This window comes from Macaca nemestrina, chromosome 13, assembly GCF_043159975.1.
Source record: "Macaca nemestrina isolate mMacNem1 chromosome 13, mMacNem.hap1, whole genome shotgun sequence".
NCBI lineage: Eukaryota > Metazoa > Chordata > Mammalia > Primates > Cercopithecidae > Macaca > Macaca nemestrina.
This window is the reverse complement of record NC_092137.1, coordinates 105,639,242-105,658,082: the sequence shown is the minus strand read 5'-3', so window position 1 is coordinate 105,658,082 and position 18,841 is coordinate 105,639,242. Positions and strand designations below refer to the sequence as shown.

Below are 18,841 nucleotides of genomic sequence, written 5' to 3'. Positions count from 1 at the left end.
GGTATAGTCATCCACTTCATAGGTTTACATTGAGACAGGACTTTCATCGAACCCACCACCCACACTGCAATCTTATTTGTTGACCCATCATGTCCTTGGCACTATATGTGCCTGCAGTAGAGGATTCTGTGTAGGCTTGAATATTGCGTTCATTCACCGTGGCTCTTTAGCCTTCTGTAATCTGGAACATTTCCTCCGCCTTTCTTTGTCTTTAATGACATTGAAAAGTCAAGGGACTTTTGTGAGGGGCCATGGGCAGAGGCGGTTTTGCCTACTGATTACGAATACAGATGCTGGCACCCGGCTGCCTGGGCTCAGTCCCACGCTGCCATTTATCAGCCTGGTAAGTGTAGGCGAGTTGCTTAACCCTTCTGTGCCTCAGTTTGATCCTTCATGAATCCAGTGAACAGTTAGCCTGTCACGTGGGGCTGTTAGGAGGCTTGGCACACAGTAAAAACAGGGCAGCCATTGGCTTATTGTTTTGGTGGCAAGTATTTTCTTGAAGAGGTTCCCAGTGCATCAAGCCTCACAGGGATGGCTTAGCATTGGCTCAGGGATCAGGATCAAGTGGGGACTGTGGCAGCCTTCAGTCCTCCCTGACTGTACATACGGTTAGCCTAAGGATTCTGTGGTCTGGACAAGCAGCCATATCCTAAGATGGTAGCAGAGACCACGCCAAAGATGGTAGCAGAGACCATGCCAGCCAAAGACTCAACAGGGATGCGGCTACCTCAACAGACAGCAATGTGTGGACCTAGGACCCTCCAGGAAGCGAAACCCTTCCCAATTACCAGTGTGGCTGGGGGTAAGTCCCACGTTGTTGAGTCAGCCCCAGAAGAGGTACCTGGAGAAGGGACCCGAGAAGCCACTGAAATGACGAATCATACCTGAACGTTGCTGGATGGCTTCGTCGCCCTCAGGTGCAGAGACTTCAAGATAGAGCTTAAGTTCAGCTATAGGAAAGGCAGGTTTTGTACAGCTGCCATGATGCCTCCCAGTGGAAGGGCTGAGCAACTCCTAGAGACTTCTCCTAACCAGATATTACGCCTCCTTCTCTTTTCTGACCTAGAGAGGAACCAGGCAATGTGGAAAAGGGGCTTAAAGGGCTCCCATGAGATGAGCAGAGCGCATGGAGTAATGGGTGGAAGGGACTCCAGACAGCCTCCTGATTTCTGAAGCTCAGTTCTCGCCTGACACCTTCCGTGAAGGCTGCTGTATATAGCCTGCTAACCGTCAGTCCGTCTATCCATGAATCTACCCACCCAACTGTCTGTCCATTCACTGATTTGTGCATCCACCCATCTCTCCATCCATCCTTCATCCCTCCATCCAATGAGGAAACACATACCCTACAGCCTCCATATCCTTGCCTCACCATCCTAATGCAGTCATGTGGAGCTTGACCACAGGGATATGTTCTGAAAAACGTGTTGTTAGTCGATTTCACCATTGTGCATTGTCATAGAGTGCACTTACACAAACCTAGGTGGTACAGCCTACTACACACCTCGGCGGCAGGGTACAGCCTATTTCTCCTAGCCAGCATCACCACAAACATGTGAGAGATACTTTGCATTATGATGGTGATGAGGTCACTAGGCCATAGGAGTTGTTCAGTTCCTTGTCATCTTACGGGACTAAGTGGCATATGCAGTCTGTTGTTGGGCAAAACATGGCTCTGCAGCGCACAGCTGTGCTTGCTCATCTGGCTTTGTCAAGGAAGGAGCGATAACTTTTATTTTTTTAAGAGTGCCACCTTCATTTAGTTTAGTCATTTTGGAGAGAAAGTGCTGAAACTGACTGAAACTTGTCTTTTGTTTTTTGAGACGGAGTCTTGCTTTGTCGCCCAGGCTGGAGTACAGTGGCATGGTCTTGGATCACTGCAAGCTCTGCTTCCTGGGTTCAAGCGATTCTCCCACCTCAGCCTCCTGAGTAGCTGGGATTACAGGCATGTGCCACCGTGGCTGGCTAATCTTTGTATTTTTAGTAGAGATGGGGTTTCACTGTGCTGGCCAGGCTGGTCTCAAACTCCTGACCTAGTAATCCGCCTGCCTTGGCCTCCCAAAGTGCTGGGATTACAGGTGTGAGCCACTGTGCCCGGACCTTTTCTTCCTTCCTTCCTTCCTTCCTTCCTTCCTTCCTTCCTTCCTTCCTTCCTTCCTTCCTTCCCTCCCTCCCTCCCTCCCTCCCTCCCTCCCTCCCTCCCTCCTTCCTTCCTTCCTTCCTTCCTTCCTTCCTTCCTTCCTTCCTTTTCTCTTTTCTTTTCTTTCTCTCTCTCTTCTGCCTTGCCTCGCCTCGCCTCGCCTCGCCTCTCCTCTCCTCTCCTCTCCTCTCCTCTCCTCTCCTCTCCTCTCCTCTCCTCTCCTCTCCTCTCCTCTCCTCTCCTCTCCTCTCCTTTCCTTTCCTTTCCTTTCTCCCCCCTCCTCTTTTTTTTTGATGGGATCTCACTTTGTTGCCCAGGCTGGAGTGCAGCAATCTTGGCTCACTGCAACCTCCGACCCCCGGGTTCAAGCAATTCTCCTGCCTCAGCCTCCTGAGAGACTGGGATTATAGGCGTCTGCCACCGCACCTGGCTAAATTTTTTTTTTTTTTTCGTATTTTTAGTAGAGATGGGATTTCACCATCTTGGCCAGGCTGGTCTTGATCTCCTAATCACGTATCCACCCGCCTTGGCCTCCCAAAGTGCTGGGATTACAGGCGTGAGCTACCGTGCCCTGGCTTGTCTTTCTTTTAAAAGATGGCCTGTCACTTCAGTTAAGTCTTTCTGGATGATCCAGGTCACTAGCTCCAAACGGAAGTCACGTGCTTCCTTGTGGAGCCAGTGGCACAGGCCCTCAGGGAGTATTTAGAGCTCTACACTAAATGGCCCCAGTGGCTCTGCTTTTTGACACTTCCTTTTGTACTTTCCCTCACCCCCCATTCTGAGATCCCAGTTATTTTCGCAATTCTTATAGCCCTTGGCATGCTTCTAGCAATGTCTTGCCTAAATGGCCTTGAGCTGGGAAATTTGATAACCAAATGTGTTAGAATTGTGCATAAAGCGAGAGTACTGAGTTCTTTCTTTTATCATCAGTACGGTACAGAGCCTCCTGCCTTTGTATCCCGACGTTTGCCTCATTCTGGGTTCTCTGCTACTCTCTAGGCGGTTGAGGTCCATGGATACATAAGCCCTAGGAATGGGGAGGGCACAGTGGACATGAGTTGCTTTTCCCAGATCCTTGCTGATTTGCTCTAGAGAAAAGGATGAGATACCAGAGCCTGTCCTGACTGACTCCTCCCTCAAAGGGGTTGGGGGGAGATGGGAGCACAAGGTGGGGCCACCTGGGTCAGCAGTGCCTGAAACTGCTGAGGGAGAGTGGCTGGGCCCCACTGATAGTGTGCAGGAGGCTGAGGAAGGGATCCTTGTCTCCTCCTGACTCTGGGTGACAATGGCCAGTGTGGACCGGGGAGAGCCTGAGGGACTGGACTCCCCTCAAGGCCCGAAGCAGAACTGGCACCAGCGGTGAGATGGGCACCTGGGGTGGGGGCCGGGGGTGTCGGCCCATAAACGCCCCACACGCCACAGCAGCACACAGGGACTCCTTTAAATACACAGCGATGGGGACTCCCAAAATGCAGACGAGCACTTGCACTCACAAGGGACATGCTTCCATAGCTGCAGCAGCCCATCCGGGAACTGACCACACACACTCCGGCAGGAGGTCCCCTTCACTGCCTTCCCTCCGCAAAGATCTCTCCCCTTCACCGCGGACACAGTGACACGTGCTATCCAATTGTGACAAACACATCATCTCTGAAGTTGGACAGGGGAGTCCCATTTCAGAAGGTGACAACCCTCACACCAACAACTGCACATACTTTCTTACAGGGTCGGATGCCTGTAACACGCCTGCACGGCGGGACAGCAAACTGCTGATTACCCGCACGCACTCAGATGCACGCTTGCACACATGCTCACACACGCTTACACGCACACTCGCACTTGCCTTCAGACACACATGGGTCCAGGCAGGGCCCCGGCTTGGCCTGACCCACTTCCTCCATCCTTTCTGCGGCTGCAGGGAATGCTCTGCCCTCCTCTGCTGGGTTTCCGCCCACTCCGTCCTTGAGTCTTGGATTCTGAGGGGCTGGGGGGCTGATGCCAACATCCTCCTGTCTCTCCCCAGGATTTTTGTCAACCGCAGCCTGGCACTGGGGAAGATTCGTTGCTTTGGCTTCGACATGGACCATACACTCTGGCTGGTAGAGAGGGCTGGAACAGAGCGTATTGGGAGTGGAGGGAGCAGGGGTTGGGCGGCCAGGCACCAACCCCCTGACTCTGTCTGGGCCTCTGCAGCCTACAAGTCCCCAGCCTACGAGGCCCTGGCCTTCCAGCTGCTGCTGGAGCTCCTAGCGTGCATCGGATACCCACATGAGATCCTGCGCTACACCTACAACCCCACCTTCCCCACCAGGTGTGTGACTCAGGACAGGCGGGAGGCCACCCGGCCTTGGTACTCCCACCCACAGTCCCCCCGACCCCCGTCCCCAGGGGGCTGTTGTTCAGTGCTCTCTATGGGAACCTGCTGAAGGTGGATGCCCACGGGAACATGCTGCTGGGTGCCCATGGCTTCACCTTTCTCTCAGAGTAAGGGACAAAGGGTGCCGGGAGAGTGGCGGGCCAGGAGGGGAGGACTGCCCACTGTGGGGGAGGACAGAGGCAGGGAGGGAGGGAGGAAGGACACAGGCCCACGGGGGAGGCTCAGCACAGAAGGGATGGGTGGGGATTGGAAGGGATGGCCAGAGCCTGGACAGGCCTCCAGGAGGCACTGGGGAGGGGGCACTGGCTGCCCCCAGCCTACCTCCTTCTCAGGGCAGAGATCTGGAGCTTCTACCCCAACAAGTTCATTCAGAGGGATGACCTGCAGTGCTTCCACATCCTCAACGCACTCTTCAACCTGCCTGGTGGGTGGAGGGTTGGGGGCACGGGAGGTGGTCCCGAGGTCCGGAGCTGAGGGTTCCAGGTCTGGCCTGGTGGGGAACTGCCTGGCTCCCTGGCCTGACAACCGACCGGCCTGTCTGCCCCAGAAACCTACCTGTGTGCCTGCCTGGTGGGCTTCTCCTCCGGCTGCTCCCGTTACACCAAGTGCGTCTCATGCCCTGTCCAGCCCTGGGGCGACCAGTAGGACACAGTCACTGCTCAGGGACCAAATCCCAAAGTGGGGGCCCCCCAAGGGTTCCCTGAGGGACTGGAAGGGCTCCAGAAGGCTCAGTGGGAAGGCCTTTACTGCAAGGTGGCCCCCAACCCTGTCACCGGTGCTGCCCCCAAGGGGTGACCCTTAGCCCTGGGTGATGCCCCTCCCAGGATGGCTGGGACATAAGCCCAGTGAAGGCCTCAGTGTGGCTGGTGGGGTCACTCTGGTGTGGGACTCAGGGTTGGAGGTCACGTCAGGTCCCCTTATTGACGTCCCCTGTCCCCTCTTGGCCTGCCCCAGCTGTGACACCGGTTATCAGCATGGGAACCTCTTCATGTCCTTCCGAAGCCCCTTCCAGGATGTGACTGATGCCATAAATAATGTCCACCAGTCGGTGAGTGAGTGGTCCAGGACCCCCGGACCCCTGACCTGTCTGCTCTTGATTCTCCTGGGCAGCCTTCGGGCCTCCAGTCCCCGTAGATTTTCCATCCACTTCCCACTGAGGACTGAGGTCTGGTCTGGGCTTCCCAGAGCCACCCACTCTCCTCATCTTGGACACAGACATGTGGGTGGGTACACAAACACACACACACACACACACAAACACACACACACACACACACACACACACACACACACACACACACACACGGCCCTTTGCTCCCTCCTGCAGGGCTGTCTCAAGGAGAAGACCCTGGAGGACTTGGAGAAATATGTGGAGAAGGATGTGAGTGGCCACAGACCCAGGGCCATGGCCATCACCCCTGAAGCAGCAGGGCTGCCCCCCGCAACCCTTCCCTGGCTTTCTTTGAGGTTTAGGCTGAGCTCTGCTCCCCAGGTGCTGGGGGTCGTTTTATGGGGCCTGGTGCCTACCTGCCTGGGTTGGGGTGGGCTCCCAGAAGGCTGAGACCTGAGGAGGGGATCCCAGGGTGGCTCTGGGAGTCCCACCCCTGCAAGTCCCTCTATCTCTGCTCCAGCCACGCCTCCCCATCCTGCTGGGGAAGATGAAGGAGGTTGGGAAAGTGTTTCTGGCCACCAACAGCAGCTACAACTACACCGATTGAGTATGTGTATGGAGGGGTGGGCCCTCTGCCTCCTTCCTGGCCCCAGGAGACACGGAGGCATTGCAAGCAACAGGGAGGGGTGGGGCGGGGAGCAAAGACCCTCCTACCCCCACCACTGGGCTGGTCTCCTGGGCTCCATTTCTTGGCCTTTCAAGGCCTCAGGGGAATGAGCAACTTTCTCACCATCTTGCTCCTGTGGCCACCAGTGTGCCAGGGGGATGGTGGGTGAGGGCAGAGGCAGGCGGTGGCCCAAGTTTGGTGCCCTGACCCTGCCTTGTCCTTGCCAGGCCATCATGACCTACCTGTTCAGCATCAGTGAGGTGAGTACTGGAGTGTTGCGCGCATGGCTGGGGTGGGCTGTGTAAAGGGCCAGGGCGCCAGGGAGAGATGTGGGTCTCTCCCACGTCCAGCCTCCCTTTGAGGAAGACCTGAGTGTGTGAGTGGTCATTTCTCATGAGTGGAAGCTCCCCAGTGGGTAGGAGGCTGGTGACCTCAGCCAGGCCATGGGAGGAGCCTTTGCGGGGGATAGGAGGCAGTGAGCTCTGTGGGGAGGGGCGGCGGAAAGGGGGTGAGATGAGGGCATGGCAGGTCAAAGGGAGGGGTGCTGGGAATGTGACAGGGCCTGGTCACTGGGAATGACCAGGTGTCACTGGGCAGGCAGCAGGGCCCTAACTTGGTAGCCATGCTGGTGCCACCTGTCCCTGGGTCTGTGCTGTGAGGAGATCTGGAGGCTGGCCTGAGGGTGCACATGATGTTCGACACCCACCTCCACAAGTTCCTTTTGAGCACTTTCTACTGCCCAGCTTGGCTGGGGACGCTGGGCAGCGAGACCTGGTTCCCAGGGGCTGGAGAGGTCTCATCCAGCTGGGAGGTTGGTGGGGAGAGGGCAGCCTGTGGTGGGTGACCGGCTGTGGCAAGGTCAGATTTACCAGGCTGTGCGTGTGCGGCTCGTGTGCACCCCCAACAGGCTGAGGCCTCGGTCAGGCCCTGGAGGTCCTACTTCGACCCGATAGTGGTGGACACGCAGAAGCCCCGCCTCTTTGCAGAGGGGGTGGTTCTGAGGCAGGTCAACACGGTAATGGCAGGTGCAGAGGTCAGTCGACCTGCACCCATGGACCATGGTTAGAGAGGGCAGCCTGCCTGCCCCGTAGACTTGACCTGCCTTTGCGGCTGGCAGCTTTGCTGGCCTGTCTGTCCCTGGAGGCAGGGAACCTGAGGCCTCCTTCAGCACCCTCTGCTGCCTCCTTCCTCCCACACCCCCATGATTACCTCTGCCACTCCTAGCTCCCTGAGACCCTCCCTAGCTAGAGACCAAAGATGTGGTTCTTCTGGCTCCAGGGCACCCCTCTGCCCCTCCAGGACTCAGGAAAGCTCCGCGTGGGCACCTACACAGGGTCGCACCAGCATTGTGCTCTCTACTCTGGAGGTACCAGCTCCCACCATGCCCCATCACTCCTTGGGAACCCTCCCTCCCTCAGCTAAGAACCCAGGCCCCTCACCAGACCCAAGTCACCTGCCCCAAGGCAGGAAGGGCAAACGGGTGCCTGTCCTCCCTTGGTGGGGCAGGCTCATCGGACATGGTGTGTGAGCTGCTTGGGGTTCGGGGGAAGGGCATCCTGTATATTGGGGACCACATTTTTGGGGACATTCTGAAGTCCAAGAAGCGGCAGGGCTGGCGGACTTGCCTGGTGGTTCCTGAGCTGTCCTGGGAGCTGGACATCTGGGCCCGGGCAGAGGGTGAGCTGTTGGTGTTGTGAACAGTCAGAGGGGTACTGGCCGCCTGTGCAGAGGCCCCAGCACTGCCTTCCCCTTTTGCCTGTGGGAAGTTAGCAGTTGTGACCAGGAATCCTGGCCGCTCCGTTGTTTCTGGGGGAGGAAACAGACAAGGAAACAGAGACCCAGGGAGGCTAAGCGGCCTGCCCCAAGTCACACAGCCAGTAGGGGCAAAACTGCAGGTGGCACCTTCCTCCTGCACCTGACCCCACCCTCCCCACCCACCCCGAGGAGGTTCAGTGAGTGGAAGGCACACACCCTCCATCCAGGAATGACTTGAAGTCATCCTCCAGGGCAGGGAGTCGTGTGAACCCACACAATTTGGGGTTTGTCCTGAGAGCTGAGGCTTTAGGTTTGAGTCATTGCCATGTGACCTCAGGAAGGTCGCCTGACTCTCTCCCCTGTCCCATGGGGCCTACGGGGCCTACGCTGTCCCTGCTTCAGTCTGGGCAGAGTCTCACCTGATGTAAGGGGCCAGGGGTGTTATGTACACAGCTGGGGGAGTGCAAGTCCTCGGCTGGACCACGGCAGACACAGGCAGGCAGGGCCAGTGGGTGACACGGGCCGTCACTCACCCCCACTGACCCCTGGCGGCTTTTCAGAGAGGACGGAGGAGCTGAAGAGGCTGGACACGCACCTGGCAGACCCAAACCAGTGAGACCCTGGCCTTTCTGGGGGTGGGATGGGACAGGAAGAGGGATGGAGGGGCAGTGGCTCACATCCCTTCCTGGCAGCGAGGTCCTGGCCAAGGTTATCAGAACAACAAGATGTGTTTCAGGCTAAGCTTCCCTAGCAAACTGGATGTGGGGACCCCTCTCACCCCCTTGGGACTGCCCACACTCTGTGACCTCTAGGCCCTTCTTCCGAACCTGTCCAGCACTCAGGGACTTGCCCTCGCTCGTGTGCACACCCCCAGCCCGGCACCCCCACTGGATGCCCGCACGGTGTCCTCCCACCCTATCCCTGCTGGGGTCTAATGAGACTGTCCTGGCACTCGGAGGCTCTGTGTCTCCCCTGGGTCACCTGGCTATTTTTGTACCAGGCACATGGATGGGAGCAGTTGTGAGCTGCAAGTCATCAACTTTACCAAGAGAGAGATCCAGGTGAGAGCTGGGTGGTGAGGGAGGAAAGCACAGGCCCAGGGGGAGTGGAGCCGAGTTCGCTTCCCGACTGCTTGCCTGCTGGTTTTGTCCTTGGTGCCAAAGGCCCAGTTACCGGATTCTCCTCAACCGCACCTGGGCTCCACCTGCCTTGTCAGCTAGCGCCCTCTGCTGGCCGACATTCCAAAGGGCAGTCCCGCAGTCCTCGCCTATCACCCTGCCTAGGAAATGCCTGCGTGCTGGCTGGGCCCTTATTGACCCACTAGCCAGTTCTGATAGGAAATGTGATTTAGGGCCAGTGAGCCCAGGGTCCTGGGGAAAGAGAAGAAAAGACAGTGTTCCCTCATGGCATTACTGACCGGCCACCAAAAAGCTGGAGGTGCCCATGGGCCGGCCAGATGGAGGGAATCAGGTCACTCAGTCATCCTAAGCGCAGCTGGGGCCGATCACAAAGGGTCTTTGCAGAGCCTTTTACAAAGCACAGTCGTTTGATCTTCCCCACAGCCTTAAGAGGTGGACGGAGCTGGGATTGTCACCTTTATTTTACAGATGAGGAAACTGAGGCTCAGAGAGGGGTCATCCTGGGAGTAAATGTTGGGGCCATTCTCTAGGCTCTAAAAGCAGACAAGGAAACAGGGCCTGGTGGCGGGGTGGGGCCTGCCAGGAGAGTAGGAGCGGGGCTGGGGGTGTCGCCATTGCCAAGTCCTCTGTTGGACTCAGAAGGTAAATTAAGCTGCGGGTTTAGTCCTGGGTGGTCCATCTCCAGGGCCAGGCAGGTAACTGTGATGGAAAGCTGGAGTGGGGCCTGTGGCAAAGAGGGGAGCTGCCCCACCTCCAAAAGCCCCACCTCCAAAAGTCTACAACATGCTGCTCCTTCCCTACAGAGGGGCATAGGCCTCAATGTCCCCCGGTGAGAGGCCCAGAGAGGCCAGGGTTGCCCAGAAAGGGAGTAGGCGAGGGCAGGCTTAGGTGGGCTGGGATTTCAATTCAGTGTGTTGCCCCTCTGGCCAGAGGGTCACCCGGGAGCTGGACCTGGGGTTACAGCACCGTGGGCAGCCTGTTCCGCTGCGGTTTCCGCCAGACACTCTTCTCCAGCCGGCTGATGCGCTACGCTGACCTCTACACTGCCACCTGCCTCAACTTCCTGTACTACCTGCTCAGCTCACTGTTTCGGGTGGCCCCGGAGTTGGTGGGTCTCTGTGGAATCTCCATGGCTGTCCCTGAACGTCTGCCCTAGAAGGACCCACTGGTCCCCAGCCTTGCTAAGAGCTTGCAAGGTCACCAGCCTCAATCTCCCACCTTCAGACTCAGTGGGGTCACAGCCTTGCAGATAACTGTCCCTGTCTTAACAGATGCATGGGAAGAGTTAGGTTTATACAGATAAGATGCCTCAGCAGGGATATTCTTCCTCGTGCCCAACCTTAACTTCTGCTTTAGATTGAGACCACACTATCTCATCATTTCCTTGGTAGAAAGGATATCAGTTGCAAGGAGGAAGGCGCAGTACTCCTATCCTCAGTAAACATACAGTGACTTCCAAGGGGGTGGAGGAGGCAGCCGATGTTACAGTAAACACTCTGGCTGGTTTTCCTCTGGGAGACCGGAGGATGCTTCCGGGTTAAGAACAGGGTGGCAGAGATGGCTATGATGGCACTGGGCAAGGGTTAGCAGGAGTCATGAGACTGGCCAGCGCAGGGCTTCCCTGGAACCTGCACGTGTCAGTCCTCCCAAGTTGGTATCATCATTTCCATTTGATAAGATGTACAGCCTGCAGTTTAGGATCTGGACTTGAAGCTAGACCTTTGAGGCTCCCTGCCGCCTGCTTTCCCTGCTGCCCTTGGCTGCCCTCCAGATGTTTGAGAGGGGAAAAACCATTTATTGAGTGTCTGCTGTGCTTCCTGCACTGGGCTGGGTGCTTTTCATCGATTCCGCTTAATACTCAATATAACTCAGCAAAGTAGGTTTTATCTTCCTCATTTTATCATTGACGAGGAAGCACAGAGAACCTAAGTGACTTGCTGTCACAAAGCTAGTGGACCACACAGCTGGGATGTGAGCCTGTCAAGCTCCAAGGGTCACACTCTGTCCCCTGCACTGTGCTGCCACACGCTTGGGGGAACTGGTTTTCACCGGGCGGCCTCATCTCATCTCTGGGCTCTTAGATGGGCTGGACCGGAGAGCTCCTGTGGGCAAAGCTGGGGGTCCAGGCACAGCCATCTGTGCTGGTAGATATTATTGTTAAAGTAGAGACCAGACAGGTGAAGAACACACTGGCTCCCCCTCCCCAAAAGTGACAAGGCAAAACATTTAAAGAAATTTGACCTTGTCAATCTTCCTGGCTTGGGAATTTTTTTTTTTTTTTTTTTTGAGACCGAGTCTCGCTCTGTTGCCCAGGCTGGAGTGCAGTTGTACAATCTCTGCTCAGTGCAACTTCCACCTCCTGGGTTCAAGCAATTATTGTGCCTCAGCCTCCCAAGTCGCTGGGATTACAGGCGTGCACCACCATGCCCGGCTAATTTTTACGTTTTTATAGAGACAGGGTTTCACCATGTTGCCCAGGCTGGTCTTGAACCCCTGGGCTCAAGCAATCCACCTGCCTCGGCCTCCCAAAGTGCTGGGATTACATGCATGAGCCACCGCACCTGGCCTTGGCCTGGGATTTTTGAGGAAGTGAAGTCTGGCTACCAGAACCTTCATGCCCCTGCTGACCTTCCGAGGCGCCTTCCTCCGCAGCAACGTTGTTGGGCGGGAAGCTGGCCGCTGTGAGCAGGGGAGCCTGTGCATAGCTGAGGAATCCTGGAAGGCCGTACCTGGGACGGAGTGCTCCACCTCCACCTGCATTGATCCCTACAGATGCCACATAAGTCAGTTGTGGAGCAAGAACGGGCCAGTCTGGACCGTGCCTCCCGCCTCCTCTCCTGCAGCCAGAGGGTGAGTGGCTGTGGCCGAGGAGCTCTGTGGCCACAGAGGGCTTGGAGCAGTGGTTCCCAGTGGGGTTGTATCAACCTCAGGGCGCATGAGGCAATTGGTTGGGGGGGGGGGCTTGTGGGCTTGTTTTCGTCTGCAAGCATAGTCATTCCTGATTATTTATGTAAAAATACATATTATTTTATTGTAAAATGCTTTTCTTTTTATTTCTCCTTTGTTATAGTTAGGGTATTATATTGATATTTTAAATTATTATAGAGATGATAATTGTATCGACGAATTTCAATTCAGGATGGAAAAGTAGAAGTTAAATATTTGTTTTTAAACTGGGATATTGGGGCCAGGTGTGGTGTTTCACGCCTGTAATCCCAGCACTTTGGGAGGCTGAGGCAGGCGGATCGCCTGAGGGGCAGAAGGTCGAGACCAGCCTGGCCAACATGGTAAAAATCTGTCTCTACTAAAAATACAAAAATTAGCTGGGCATGGTGGTGGGAGTCTGTAGTCCCAGATACCTGGGAGGCTGAGGCAGGAGAATCACTTGAACCCAGGAGGCGGAGGTTGCGGGTGAGCTGAGATTGCACCACTGCACTCCAGCCTGGGCAACAGGACAAGACTGTCTCAAAAAAAAAAAGCGGCGTTGGATCCAAAAGGGCGACAGGTTCTGCTCAGCAGTGCTTTGTGCACTGTTGGACCCTGCACCCCTACCCTACAGACTGCTGTCGGCCAATCCATACATATCATTCCCTCCAGGGAAGGTTGCAGGACACGCCCTCTGCCACACCGAGGCTTCCTCCCCAGACACGCTTTGTTAACATCAACGACTAGCAGCTCTAGCTTCAGATCCCTTTGACACTTTATGGGGTCTGACCCGCCTCTGAGCTGAGACAGGAGTGGATGCCTGGGTTCCTCGTTGGGTTCTGTACCCCTAAAACCCTGCAAAAAGGCTCCTGTTCCTCCCTTGGCTTTCTGGGGGCTCACATTAAAAGATGTGCATCCTATAGGTCCCATTTGGCTGTGTTGTACCAGGCACAGCATTCATTCTTTCAACCAGTGTTTACTGAGCACCTCCCGTGTGCTGAGCAGTTTAGAAAACGAAGTGTAAGTTACTTCGTTCCTGCGTAGGAGAAGCTCAAAACTCATGTGTGTTCATAGGCTTTAATCAGTGGTTGGCAACTATTTTTCTATCCTAGCCCAGCAGAGAGATGGACACACTCCTGTCAGCAACAGTGGCTTGCTGGGGAAGCCTGTGGTTTGATCCCTCTATATCCTCACCCCATCAGGATCCAGCCTATGGCATTTTGACACATTATCTACCCCTGGTTGGGAGTCACTGTGTGAGCTTGGGAAGAAAATATCCATAGTCACTTTCTGTGTTTCTTATAAGGGTGAGGGCAAAGAGAGAAATGAGGACCAGGAGAGTTGCATCGAGGCTGACGGGGTCCCAGACATGGGCCAGCATCACGGGTCATCTTCTACTTGAGATATTTTTCAGACAACAGAAGTATAGAAGAAGGAAAAAGCAACTGTATTGAAATCTCCTAAATGTAGCAGATTTGGAGCCTGCAAACACTTCTTCTAGGGAGGAGGGAGTATTGCTCTTAACCTACAAGGCATTCCTGGCAGTCTTTGAGATGTTTGGAAATGTGTGCACAAGTGAAATTATTTTACCTACTTCTCTTGAACGCATGATGTCTCATATCCAATTTTATTTCTAAATATTTCTTTTAAAAAATAGGTATTTCTGTGCACTTCTGATTCTGTTACTAGTAAGAACAATAAAACCTGATTGGATCTGTATTGCCTGACTAACTGCTTTTTCATCTGGGTCACTACGAAAGATGTTAAATGAGAGTGCCCAAATGTCTTTGAGTTTGTATATACGCATTGAAACACATAAAAAGTCATACTCACGATTTTAAAACTTCACTCTCGAGTGTGTTAGAAGCTTCTCTGTGGTATTAAAGTGCTGAAGCATCATTGTTCTGATGTCACTGATTTCAATTTACTCCTACAGTTCACTTTTTGTCTGTTAGTGGTATCATCTGGCATTCTAGGGAGACCTAGGTTGAATCTGTATGTTTGAAATGACAAAGCGAACCCTTGAAGGAACAGGTCTGAGGATACATTTCATTAGCTTCATTTTCTGTGGATAAACAATGGCAACACTTGGATGCCTGAGGATAAATAAGGGACAACGGGCCATGGAATCGGAGAGTTTACTTTTTTTTGAGACAGTGTCTCATTCTGTCGCCCAGGCTGGAGTGCAGTGGCACGATCTCAGCTCCACCTCCTGGGTTCAAGCAATTCTTCTGCCTCAGCCTCTGAGTAGTTGGGATTACAGGCACACTCCACCACACCTGGCTAATTTTTGTATTTTTAGTAGAGACGGGGTTTCACCATGTTGGCCAGGCTGGTCTCAAACTCCTGACCTGAAGTGATTCGCCTGCCTTGGCCTCTCAGTGTGTAGGGATCACAGGCGTGAGCCACCAAGTCTGGCATCTTTTTTTTTTTTTTTTAAACATCTTCTTTGCATTTCAGAAGCTTCCAGGTTTGACACTGCTAAGGCCTTTTCTTCCTTTCCCTGGATTGACTTTCAGGTCCCAGAGCCTGGAGGGGCAGGTTCTCCAGGTAGATACCGCGTCTCACTGACCTGTGTCTTTAAACACTTGATTCTTACTCAAGGGCTAAAGGACAGTATTTATCAGAAAAACTGCTCAGACCCTAGAGCCCATACTTTTCCAGAAAGGTCCTGAAATACAGTGTAGTAGCTAATACTACAAAAATCAAATCTTCGAATTCCTACCCAGGGTAGAGAGGAAACAGAAAAGGACTGAGGGATAAACAATCTGGCAGAAATGCCTTAGGGGATCCTAGCGAGGGAGAGGAGAGAGGGAGGGGCAGGGGCAGGAGAGAGGTGGCCAAAGGGCCTTTCCTGTGCTTTTCCTATGCCTGGCCCATTCCCTGCTTCTTCTCCCTGTTACATCTGCTCTCCCCTCAGCTAACCTCCCTGACTAGACCAGTTTCTCTTTAGTCCCTCGCTCATAGGCCTCTATTTCTCAGGCCTTGGAGACTTGCATTTGTGGTTCTTAGATTAACATGTGTCCCCACTGGACTCTCAGCTTCAAAAGGTAATGTCCTTTTGGCTCACCGTTGTGTCTCTGGCATCTACAGTATTTTATTGAATGACGCATGTCACCCAGTTTATTACTCTTGTAGAACTGCAGGGAAAGGGGCGAGGCAAATAATATGAGACAAGAGAAAGTGGAGAAAGGACATAGGGCTTTGGATTAGAACGCTGCTTCTAAACTCTCAGGAATGTGTCTCGGTAGGAGGTAGGACAGCTCCTTCTATTTGGGGAGTTTTTTTTTTTTTTTTTAAACCTGATGTCACCTCCGCACTCCTGTTTTATCTATACCTTAGAGACAGAAGCACACCATTGCTTCCAAGACTGTGTGCAGACACTGACAGTCATCTCCCATTTCTGGAAGAATTTTTAGCTGGGCATGTGGCCATCTGATACACATTTCCCTGCTTCTTTAGATGGGTGGGGACATGTGACCAAGTTCTGGCCCCTAAATTCTGGACAGAAGTAATGGTCCAACTTCCAATCTGTGACCTTAGGAGGGGTGTGCCTTCCTTCCCCTTCCTCTCTTCCCCCTTCCAGCTGGCTGGAGAGCGAAGTTGGTTGGGAGCCTTCTTTGGCCACATGGACGAGGCTGCCTCCGAGGGATGGTGGAGTCACAAGACAGACATAGTCTGGACTTGGCATTAGATTAGCATTGGGCTGTCACTTGGATGGCTGATGTGAGAGAGACGCATTTCCATTTGGGACTAGTGACAGCAGCTGAATTGACATCTCATTCTGGCATCGTCTTGAGCAGTCAGGAAATGAAGAGAACAGAAGCAGCATCTCTGGGGTAGTGAACTAGTGGTAAAAATGTGATCATTTATTTGTAGAATAAATGACAGTACTTTGGCTGTCACAGTGATTCCTGCTTGGTAAACTGGGAACAGTTCAATCATTTATCTTGCTCAGATGTGTTGTTTCCTTATCATCACCCTACTCCTCATTTCCTTACTTTAAATGAGATAGGAGTTAAAAGTTCCGGACCTGAAGCCAGACAGCCCTGATTTTGAAATTGCAGGACTGACATTTATTAACTACTCTGTTTCCATAACCATGTCATAAAGCTATTGTAAGGATATAGTGAGATAACGGATACGGAGCTTGGCCAGAGTAAGCACTAAATAAGGGTTTTCTATGCTATTATGAGAGAGAGAGAGAGAGAGAGAGAGAGAGAGAGAGAGAGAGAGAGAGAGAGAGTGTGTGTGTGTGTGTGTGTGTGTGTGTACATTAGTCAGGATTTTTTCTTTAGCAACTGAAGGAAACCTAATGAAATTAGTTTGAGAAAAGAGAGAATTTATTGGCTCATATAACTAAAAAGTCCAGGGTTAGCCCAGCTCCAGGCATAGCATTAACCAGGGAGTCAAATCAGGCATTGGACATAGCTTGCTCTCTCCAACTCTCAAGTTTATTCCGTGTTGGTACTATTCTCTGGCAGGTTTTGTCCACGAGGTTGTAAGATGGCTGTCCCCAAACTCCAGGTTTCTATCTTTTCAGCTACTCTACCAGGAAGTATCTAATGAAAGTCTGGGAACTGATGCCTCACTGGTTGTGAGACACTACCCCATCCTCCAATCAATGCCACTGGCCAGGGAAATGCCAAGTTTGGCTGTGCCAGGCCTGGGTCACACGCTTATACTGGGGTTGAGCCCATTCTTCTTAAACCACGTAGATTGTCAGCAGGAAAGAGGTGGTAGTAGGGAAATTGGGGTGCATTTTTTTATGAGACAGAGTCTTGTTCTGTCGCCTAGGCTGGAATGCAGTGGTGTGATCTTGGCTCACTGCACCCTTTGTTTCCCGGGTTCAAGTGATTCTGCTGCCTCAGCCTCCCAAATAGCTGGGACTACAGGCGCACTCTACCACACCTGGCTAATTTTTGTATTTTTAGTAAAGACAGGGTTTCACTACATTGGCCAGGCTGGTCTTGAACTCTTGGCCTCAAGTGATCTGCTCACCTCGGTCTCCCAAAGTGCTGGGTGTGAGCCACCGCACCCAGTTTGGGGTGCTTTTATTAGAAGAGGGAGTACATGCCAGCAGGCAAGAACTTTTTTTTTTTTTTTTTGAGACTGAGTCTTGCTCTGTCGTCCAGGCTGGGATGCAGTGGCACGATCTTGGCTCACTGCAATCTCCGTCTCCCAGGTTCAAGCAGTTCTGCCTCAGCCTCCTGAATAGCTGGGATTACAGGCACGACCACCACACTTGGCTAACGCCTGTATTTTTAGTAGATGGGTTGGCCAGGCTGGTCTCAAACTCCTGATGTCAGATGATTCACCCGCCTCGACTTCTCAAAGTGCTGGGATTACAGGCATGAGGTACCATGCCCAGCCTCAGGAACAGTATTTTACAGTAGGTAAAAGACTCAGTCGAGTGCCTGGCATAGTGAGCACTAATAAATGTGAACCATTGTGCTTCTCCTCTGTCTTCTGGTTCATGGTCATTCATTGTGCACAGAGATACCATATATAATCCCCCCACCTTTCTTTCTTTAAAACTTGCTTTACACTCACCTCCTCTAAAAAGCCATCCCTGAACAACGTTAGGCTGATTTCTGCAAAGGCCCGTATTTCCACTACAATTCCCTATCAATCTCCTTCCCAAATCATTACGGGCCCACCTTCTTTCCTTTCCACTCTCCCTCCTTCTTGCTCCCTATGTCTAGGAGCAGCTATTTACTAAACAAGAGGGTTACTGAGTATCTACAAAGAGCCCCAGAATTAGGGTGCAGTTTTCTGTAGCTGCTGTACCATCCACAATCATTTCCACATCCTTTTGTGTCTGGAAGACTCTATAGTCCGACGAGGCTGTTCAAAACCTCCAACTTGCCATTTTGAAACTTATACATTATTAGACACCAACAGTTCAACCTACACTGTTATTATTGGGACCCAGGGTAATACTGTGAGACATCCTGCAAGGAACTAGCAATAAAGAAAATAAAACTGCTCTTTTCAGAACTAATCTTTAATGTAAAGACAATGGTTTTGAGGAGACATAAAACCACCTTAAAGAGACAACTGACTCCTAGGCCTGGGGTCAGGGGAGGGATTTAGGTGGCAAAGATGGACCATTCTAGAAGCCAGAAAAAAAGTAAGTGCACAAGCAATGGATGGCAGTGCAGGATCAATCATGAGGACCTGGTCGACGGACTCAGGACAGTGTTTGAGATGTGAGGCAAGAATATTCCTAACACAGGACTCGCTTCAGACTCTCTAAGCCTGGTGATTTTCAATATTTGATTTCTCTAAGTCCATGTTCAGACTCTGTGATCTCTAAGCAGCCTCTGAGCATTATTTGGCTTCACAGGTAAAGTGAACTCTAATTCCTGCATTTTGGTGACAATTTTATTTTATTAGGTATATTTAAGATTTACAACATGATGTTATGGGATACACATAGATAGTAAAATGGTTGCTATAGTGAAGCAGATTAACATTATCATCTCACAGTTTTTCATGTGATAAGAGCAGCTAAAATCTACTTACTTAACAAAAATCCTAATACAATTGTATTAACTTTAGCCCTATCTCTAGGCTTGTTCGTCTTATCTGCTATTTTGTATCCTTGGCCTACATCTCCCCATTTCCTCTTCTCCAATCTATGGTAAGCACTGTTTGTGTACTTGAGCTCCTTTTTTAAAAAAAATTAAATATTCCACATATGAGATCATGCAGTATTTCT

The 18,841-nt window shown here is 52.4% G+C and overlaps 1 protein-coding gene across 1 annotated transcript; it reads left to right on the top strand.

Annotated features, from left to right (window-relative positions):
* The first annotated feature begins 2,442 nt into the window (after positions 1 to 2,442).
* On the top strand, positions 2,443 to 12,864 carry LOC105472030 (5'-nucleotidase domain containing 4). Its single transcript, XM_071076113.1, is given in 17 exon segments — positions 2,443 to 3,502; positions 4,167 to 4,235; positions 4,332 to 4,454; positions 4,532 to 4,627; positions 4,853 to 4,944; positions 5,068 to 5,125; positions 5,475 to 5,568; positions 5,848 to 5,901; positions 6,152 to 6,238; positions 6,526 to 6,558; positions 7,206 to 7,313; positions 7,598 to 7,664; positions 7,805 to 7,975; positions 8,614 to 8,665; positions 9,054 to 9,114; positions 11,965 to 12,156; positions 12,790 to 12,864. Coding segments are annotated over 17 exon segments (1,506 nt in total). The 5' UTR covers positions 2,443 to 3,428.
* The last annotated feature ends 5,977 nt before the right edge of the window (positions 12,865 to 18,841 follow it).